The sequence below is a fragment of the Perca flavescens genome, chromosome 8 (genome assembly GCF_004354835.1).
Source record: "Perca flavescens isolate YP-PL-M2 chromosome 8, PFLA_1.0, whole genome shotgun sequence".
Taxonomy (NCBI): Eukaryota; Metazoa; Chordata; class Actinopteri; order Perciformes; family Percidae; genus Perca; species Perca flavescens.
In genome coordinates, this window is record NC_041338.1 from 33,298,450 (window position 1) to 33,307,038 (window position 8,589).

Here is an 8,589-nt window from a genome sequence, read left to right on the forward strand (position 1 = left end):
GTCTTATCCATGTATTGATGTCTCCGCAGCTGTTTCCATCACTGCCTGTGCTTAATAAGACATTCTGTGATTCGGCAATATAAGCACCTATTGACTCTAGCGTCCACTGGCCGGAGAAAGATGGATTGGGCATCAAAAGTTTGAACGAGTGATTTATCCGCACTTTAAAGGCAGGATGAGGCCGTCTGAGCTGAGAACCCCAACTTTATAGTTTTAGACTGCCGGGGGACTTCCTTTGACACACTGAGCTTATCTCGGCTCGCTCTTTCCATCTGTGTGCATTCATGTCCCAGAAATGCTTGTTACTAACTTAGCTCTGGGGAGCTTATTCCCCGGAGTCCTTACGTTTTTTTTCGTCATAGTAAATATTTAAAGGGGCAGAGAAACAGGCATATTCCCCCCCGATGGAGCCTAGACACTGGTGATGGCGGAGAGGGAACCAGGAGGTCGAAAGGAGGACCCGTCTGCCAGGAAGGGACTCGGGGTGCAAAGGTTGACAAAGCCCGGAGGTGGAAGGGGAGGAGGAGGGTTGCACTTTTGCCTGAGAAGACAGTTGATAGCAAGAGAGGGACATTTAAAGCAACATGTCATTCTGTGATTGGATCATGATTTCGTGGCCAATTCTGATTACTGAAGAGTGCATGCCTCTTAACAGCTGAATAGAATTATGGAGAAATAGTGGTGATTGCAGTCATAGAAGTCTTCCTGAAGGAGTTTGCGCTGAGCTTAATTTCTGGTCATAGTTCCAGTATCTTTATTGTGACTTTTATTGCTCTTATTATTGTTCATCACACCCCCAACCAGCACTGTCAGACACCGCCTATCAAGAGCCTGGGTCTGTTCCAGGTTTCTTCCTAAAAGGAGTTTTTACACTTCAGTGCGACAGTGTCGAGGAAAAACGCTTCCTTTTTGGGGAATTACTGAAATTGTTGGGTCTTTGTAAATTATAGAGTGTGGTCTAGACCTACTCTATCTGTAAAGTGTCCTGAGATAACTCTTGTTTGAATAAAATTGAATTGATATTGACTGTTTTTTTCCCTGAAGAAAAGTTCAGGAGTCACTCAGAAGTTTGACAGACCAGAACAGTTTTGGTTCTCTGGTTCAGAGATGAGTCAGGACAAGACAGCTTCCATTAAACAGCATGTTAACTCATTGTGTCCCTTGTCCTTTTCATATTTCTGTCTTGACGTTCTTGTCCACTCTAAGGTAAAGTGATAATATTATCTGTTAACTGTCTTTGTCTTCAGATCATTTCCTGCTCTGCTCATCACTTGGCTTTAAGCTTTTTATAGCTGCTTCACATTATTAAGTATGACCAATAATAGTCATTGTGATGATGCACACTGCTATGGCAGCACAATGGCACACTGAATAATATTCTTCATCTTCTGCCTCATTTTTGTCTTGCTACTAGTCACGCAGCATTGCCAACACATGCACAAAAAATAAAACGTGCGAAATGATGGGAAATGGTGTGCTAATTCTTTTCTTAGAGATTCACCTAGCAGGTTTTATGAAAGTTGCAAAAAAAACACCCTTAATTTCCCATAGACTGAGAAGGGAGAGTGGGGAGGAGCTTTACATTCCTCTGAAATGTTTCTAAACAAATTGCTATGTTCCCTACAATTTTCATCTTAGGTCAAAATGTAGGGAAATTTGTACCGGTCACATGTTATTATGGAATCCACTAGAATTAAACTTTTGGCTCTGTGCATACCAACTGCCGTATAGGCACCAATAGAAACAAGGACAAGAAACCTCTTGAAGGAGGCTTACGGTTCCCTTTTTATAACCTGCTCTGTGTCGCGCAAATTTGACACCATAAGCACACCAAACCACATCAATGCGTTCTGCAGACTCTTATTTCTCTGTAGATGATACTATTTTGATGTATGGACTCACTGCTTTTGAATAAAAAAAATCAACACGAGAGCCCGACTCATTTTTTTTCTCATACTAATGACACATGTACGTTTGTTTGTGTGGAAAGCCCGTATTTATTAAGCAACTGTAGGAAGGCATTCGGAAATTTCAAAGCTGTTTAATTTAAAATGTTCAATGCCTTATCGCGCTGATTTGACTGAGCCCGACCCAAACACCAAACATCATTTCTAAATATCTGTCCGAACCCGGCTCGGCCTGTCGGGTACCGTCGGGTACCGTCGGGTCCCGACGGGCTCTGTTCGGGTATCCATCCTCTACTATGGTTAACTGATCCTCAGATCTCTGCAGGGTAAATCCAGACAGCTAGTCTAGCTAGAGTTTTCTGTTGCACGACTAAAACAACTTTTACACATTCCACCAAAAACAAGTTCCTTCCTGAGACTATTTTGCAGCGGTACCTTGTGGAGCTTGGCGCCACACATGATGATTGTGATTGGTTTAAAGAAATGCCAAGAAACCAGAGCACGTTTTTCTCCCATTATCCTCCTCCACAGCGCTATGGAGGAAGGTCTGGCAATGCAAGACTAGTTATTGAGATGTGCACTAAATCAGCTGTTTAGAAGCAATACTTTAAGGAAAACCAATCAGACTTGGCCACGAAATTCAAGGGCCAATCACAGCACTGCAACTCTGCTTTAAATCTGTTCTCTCCCTGTGCTGTCAGCTGTCGTTTCAGGAAATGCACTCAACCCTCCTCCTCCCCTGCCGCCTATGGTCATCGTGTTTCTCCCGGCTGACTGCTCCGTTGACTCTTCGGTCTGTTCTCTGGTCTCTTTCTCCTGCACTTTGTACATTTCATTAAACAGTTGTACAATAAATATTTTGCATATCTGCAAACGAAGTCTGTCCTGATTAAAATGTTATTGATGTATTAATATGCAAGTATAATTGTTATTGATGTAATAATATGTAAGCGGTTCTTTATATGGTTGCTCACATTGGAGCGTAAAATTTTAACTGCTTCATAATTTTGGTAGCTGAAGCTAAACAATGGATCATATTATGAACTGATGTTTGAAACCATTGCAGCTGAAGGTTTTAGGATAAAATTTTGTTGATGTTCCAACAATTGTATACCAATATGAATTAATAATTATTTAACCCTGAAAAGATGCCAGACAAAGATCCCTTAATGTGTTTTTTAATCTGAAATGTAAAACCTTAAAACCCTTCAAATCAATCTGTGTCATAAAATCTGTGTATTGTAACTTGATGCATCAGAAAAACTGAAAAAAAACACATTGATCAGAATCTGAAAAATCAACCATGTATATCACCATGTGTTAGTTTTTTTTTACATTAAATGAAAGTGAATTTTTCTGTAGAAAATCAGATGGTTGTTCTACTTGGTGTGATTAATAGAAGAAATGATCAGAGGGGCAGAGTTTTTACCACCATTGTTTGTACAGGGACTGAAGTATGGGTAGAGTTTCTCTGTGAAGGAGCAGCCAGTAAAGGAGTAGATGAGAGCTGCAGCATTAATGTCATAAAAGGAGACCAGACCCTCCTCATAATCCACAAACACCCCCACCTTCTCAGGACGAGACTTCAGAGAGAGATCAACTAGAGTTTCAGCACAAGCTTCAAACTCATTTTCATTCATCAAACATATCGTCCAGTAACCATTCTGAGGAGTCAGTGTGACTTTCCCCTTCCTACTGATCGACTCTCTGGCCACTCCTAAATCCCACTTGGTCTTCCCTTTAACTTGAACCTCATAGTAAAATCTTCCTGAATAGAATCTCTGCTTTGCTATGACACAAGGACAAGTATCAAATCTCTCTGGATTGTTTGGAAGATTCTTCTTTACATCACCATGTTTAACTTGTTTTCTGTCATCGGACAGGATGAGTTTTGGATGTGCTGTATCAGAATCAAGAGTCACATCCACTGCATACTGCTGGACCCTCTTCAGCTCAACATCCATCAGCTTCTTCATCTGTTTACTGAGCTTCTTCTCCAGAGGATTAACTGCTCTTAGCACAGTCCCCTCATATGAAGGTGGACGGACGCTGACTTGTGTCCAGTCCTTAGTAGGTGGAGCAGCGTTCAGGGACGTGAAGCTCTGGAGGACGTGGAAGTGGTCTTCAGACTGTGAGAGCTGCTCCACCTCAGCGCTTCTCTTCTTCAGCTCAGAGATTTCCTGTTCCAGCTCCTTGATGAAGCCTTCAGCCTGTTTCTCCATCTTTCTCTGCTTCTCTTTGATCGTGTCGATGAGCTCGGCCTGGCTTCTCTCAACAGACTCCTTCAGAGCGGTGAAGACCTGAACACCATCTGCTATCTCTCTGTCTGCATCTTCCTCACTGAGCTCCACTGAGTGTTTGATCTCCTGAATCTTCAGTTGTCTCTTCTGGATCATCTGCTGAATTTCAGCCTCTGTCTTTCCCAGCTTGGCCTTTATTCCCACATATTTTTCTTTCAGAGGAACAACATCATGTGTCTTGTGGTCTGAGTAGGTGCAGAGCATGCAGACACACGTCTGGTCGGTCTTACAGAACAGCTCCAGCAGTTTATCGTGCTTCGTACACATCCTGCCTTCCAGGTTCTCCACAGGGTCGATCAGATGATGTCTTTTCAGACGTGAAACTGTCAGATGAGGCTCCAGGTGAGTCTCACAGAAGGAGACCAGACACACCAGGCAGGACTTCACGGCCATCAGTTTGGTTCCAGTGCAGACGTCACAGGGAACTTCTCCTGGTTTGGACACTTGTTGCTCTGAGCTGCTGCTGCTGCTGGCTTTCTGCTGAGCTGACTGTCTGAACTGAGCAGCCATCTCAGAGATGAAAGTATTGACACGCAGCTCAGGTCTGGTTCTGAAAACCTTATTACAGTTGGGACACTGAAACGGGACATTAATATTCCAGTGTTGAGTGATGCAGGTTTTACAGAAGTTGTGTCCACATGGTATGGTGACTGGATCAGTGAACACATCCAGACAGATGGAGCACAGAAACTGATCTTCAGTCAGCAGACAGCTGGCAGCAGACATATCTAGACACTGAGGACAGAAAGTGTAAAAAAAAAAGAAAAAATGTTATTACATATCTTTTGATTATTATTTATATATATATATTTATATATATATATATATATATATATATATATATATATATATATATATATATATATATATATATGTATATGTGTGTACATGTATATATGTGTATGTATACATATATATGTATATACTGTGTATATATATATATATATATATATATATATATATGTATGTTATATATTCATAAAATCAAACTGAATTTGCTGCAAGTGAAAAAGAACTCACATGTGCAGTTCAGTGGTCATATTTCTATGAAATCACCAACTATATATATATATAAATTATAACATGGAGATCTTCGTTTCAAAAAGTACTTTGATTGATCTTCGTTACAAAAAGTACTTTGATTGATCTTCGTTACAAAAAGTACTTTGATTGCTTGCTGAAAAAACACAATTTCTCAAAAATGTACTTGAAAAATATTATATTCTTGAGCCTAAATATAATTAATACATTAGCAAACACTAATATGGAAGCTCTTAGAGGCAAGTGATGAATGATCTATTTTCAAAGTCTGCTTTACATGTTCTCTCCTGTGCTTATGACTAACAGGTGACAAAGGTTTTACCAGGAAACTTATGTTCCTCAAAAAAAAATCCCCTCTGTCAAATAGATGACTAAAAATGTTTGCAGGTAAATTTATTTTTCTCAAGTTCATTTTTGTGTTTGTTGCAATATTAATTTCTGCCACAAGAAGCGCATGTTCTAAATAGGTGAGTTTTAATTTCTCCATGTAATCTAAACACTATGTAAATATATTGTGTGTTAGCAAGTTATGTATCACTGTCATGTCTCTCTTTTGGCTAGACATTTGTTTTTATCATTCCTAATTTGCCATTTTACTCCTATTTAGAACATGGGGCTCTTTAGCCTCTTGTGGCTGAAATGAGTATTGCAATAACAAACTAAACAAACCAAATGAATCCTGACCATAGACAGTATATAATGGACCAATAGACCCCGTTGCTCTGGACGGAGACCAGTGAAGGCTATTAGAAGCACTTTTCCGGTGATGGCCAGCTTTACTGCGCAGCCTCCAACTGAGAGAATGTGACGTGAGCAACGTGTCTGAAAGTGTGAAGTCTTCTGGTAGCTGTGCCAAGAGAAATCTCAATCATTCCCAATCTTACAGAGAAGGAGAGTGTAGGTATATGTAAGGAGATAACATAGGCACAGGCTAATTATTGCTAACTAACATGCTAGTTAACATTAGTAATTAAACCTAAACAGCTCATGTAAGTCGAAACTGCCTGCAAGCTTATCCTGTACAATACGGTAATTCCTCTACTAAGCGACACAATTGTTAGCCTATTTTTACAAAAACGTCTGCTACGGAGCCATAACGTGAGATACAAGGTAATGAAGCCTTTTATACATTGTCGTGTTTCTTTGGAACTAAACAACGGACAAATAGAGTCTTTAAACGCTTCAGATGTAAAGTTATTTGCAGTCAAGTGACGTAAAAAAAAAATGGCGGTCAATGCTAACAGGAGGTGATGGCTTTGTAGCAACAAAATGGCGCCATAGATGGCTCGAGCTCTAAAGCGAAGCTTACCCCCTTGATCCTGACTGAATAAAATCACCTGCCAAGACCTTTTTTTTAACCTGTTCTTAAAGAAACACGCCAACTTATTGGGACTTTAGCTTATTCACCATATCCCCCGGAGCTAGATAAGTCCATACATATTAGGGCTGTTGGAACAAATGCCGAAATTCGAATATAATTCGAATAGTAAAAAAGCGCCCTGGTGAGGAGCAGAGAGTAACAACGGTGCTTTTCAGGTGTTGGGCTAATCACTCCACCCAAGTAGCAGTGCTTCGCCTTCTGAGGATATAGTTCCCAGTATGCATACCTCCAGGATCTGTGTTAAGCTAGGCTAGCGGTGGGTGAGTCAGACAGTTACGACACGCACGGAGATGAGAAGGGTATGTATGGACTTGTCTAACTCTGGGGGATACGGTGAATAAGCTAAAGTCCCAATAAGTCGGCGTGTTCCTTGAAATCATGAGAGGAAATGGTCCTGATCAGACTTACAAAATGGATCACTAGAGTACAAAAATTCTCACTCACACACATTTATGGAAAGCAAAGAGATGTAATAAGACGAAACAAAGAAACAAAACATGAGAGAGAGAAGAGAGGAAAGTGACTAAGAAGGTTGGAAAAGAGAACAATATGAGTGATTGACATCAGACATTTGTGTAATGTCTTTAACCTGATAAATATGGTGTTTGTGCAGGTCTGCCATAGTACTTGAATGTAGGATAACCATATTTCCCCAGAGGTTATTTGGACTGGCATTAATTGCTTGTCCCAGTAACAACAACGGCCTGTACCAACATGTGAAAACATGTTGGGAAACCAGTTTGACTGGTCTGCAGTGTAGGGTGTTGTTTCAGATTACATATTCTGAAGGAGCAGAGCAAAACAAACATGTCCTTCTCTGTCCAAAGGCTTTCAGTGTCAGAGAGTCAGCAGCAAGTTCAGAGAGAGAGAGAGAGAGAGAGAGAGAGAGAGAAACTGAGCTGAGAATCAGACACCTTAAATGTGCAGAAATAAACAACTACTCTGGACTGCAGAAAATTATATATAATTTAATTTCTCTCCACAACCCCCATGGCCACCGATGGACCTCCAGTTATACATTTGTCATGAGTGTACCTTCCTGTCTGAGTAGAGCTGAGGTTTTGAGTTCATACATGAAACCGGCCTGTAAATTAGCTTAAGCTAATGCTAGCTGTCCCTTTATTCTGTCTAACCTTAACTAGCCAGAGTTCAGTCACTGTGGTTTGGTTTTTACCTCTCTTTTGTATTTCTAGCTCAATGTACATGTTTTCTAAAATGACACATTTCTGTTGTATACTATTCTTTAAATGGTCAAACAAATGTAAAACAGTCAGATTCTGGTTTGAACTAAACTTTGACCACATATTTAGTGAGTGCATTGTGTCTCTGTAGGGCAGCGTACTCACCAGTGTTTGGCAGAGATGCTGCTGCTGTTGTTGAGAAAAAGCTGCTGGATTCAGTGGAATGTTTCTTTAGAGAGAAACAGAGAGACTTGTCTTGACTGCTCTGCTGTCGCTCTGACAATTTATCCCTTTCAGTTCAGGAAATGTGACATTGCAGCTCTCCTCTTTCAGTGTTGCTCCACCTCTCAGTGGCCCGTCGCCAAGAGGGAGGAATTATTCAGATCATTTGCTGAAGTTAAAGATGCAGTAGGTAAGACACGTACCAAAACAATCTTTTTTCCCTGTCTTCCCTGGAACCGTGTCTTCAGTCGAGTGCAGATGTGAGTTGGGCATGCTCAGATTTAAACGGTTTACAGCATAACGTGTCTTACTGAAATTTGTGAAATCTATAAAATAATAAATGTTTCTCTTTACATACAATAACAGAAGATGGTAATCATTTCAAAAACATTGTAGCTATCTATGATTGTTTGATTGCTACTGTTAGCTCAAAACGCCATTCAAGTGACAACCTTTGTTGTGTTTGATTGCTAACCTGTAGCCAGCAGCAGCAGTCGTTTCAAAAACGTGTTAGCTATCTATGATCGTTTGATTGCTAACGTTAGCTCATAGACTGT

At 40.5% G+C, this 8,589-nt stretch overlaps 1 protein-coding gene across 2 annotated transcripts; it reads right to left on the bottom strand.

Annotated features, from left to right (window-relative positions):
* Positions 1-3,189: 3,189 nt before the first annotated feature.
* Positions 3,190-8,267, bottom strand: LOC114560511 (E3 ubiquitin-protein ligase TRIM21-like). 2 transcript variants are annotated; one of them, XM_028585941.1, is made up of 2 exons: positions 7,976-8,267; positions 3,190-4,935 (listed from the first exon to the last, which is right to left on the bottom strand). In XM_028585941.1, exon 2 carries the CDS (start codon positions 4,931-4,933, stop codon positions 3,287-3,289), a length of 1,647 nt encoding a protein of 548 aa, XP_028441742.1. In that variant the 5' UTR covers positions 4,934-4,935; positions 7,976-8,267; the 3' UTR covers positions 3,190-3,286. The 2 variants fall into 2 exon arrangements, with proteins under 2 accessions (XP_028441742.1, XP_028441741.1); XM_028585940.1 differs by having other exon boundaries at positions 3,190-4,942.
* Positions 8,268-8,589: the final 322 nt, after the last annotated feature.

Bases quoted from the DNA above. Each gene is read 5' to 3' on its own strand.
- LOC114560511 (XM_028585941.1), bottom strand. From the start codon at position 4,933: ATGTCTGCTGCCAGCTGTCTGCTGACTGAAGATCAGTTTCTGTGCTCC.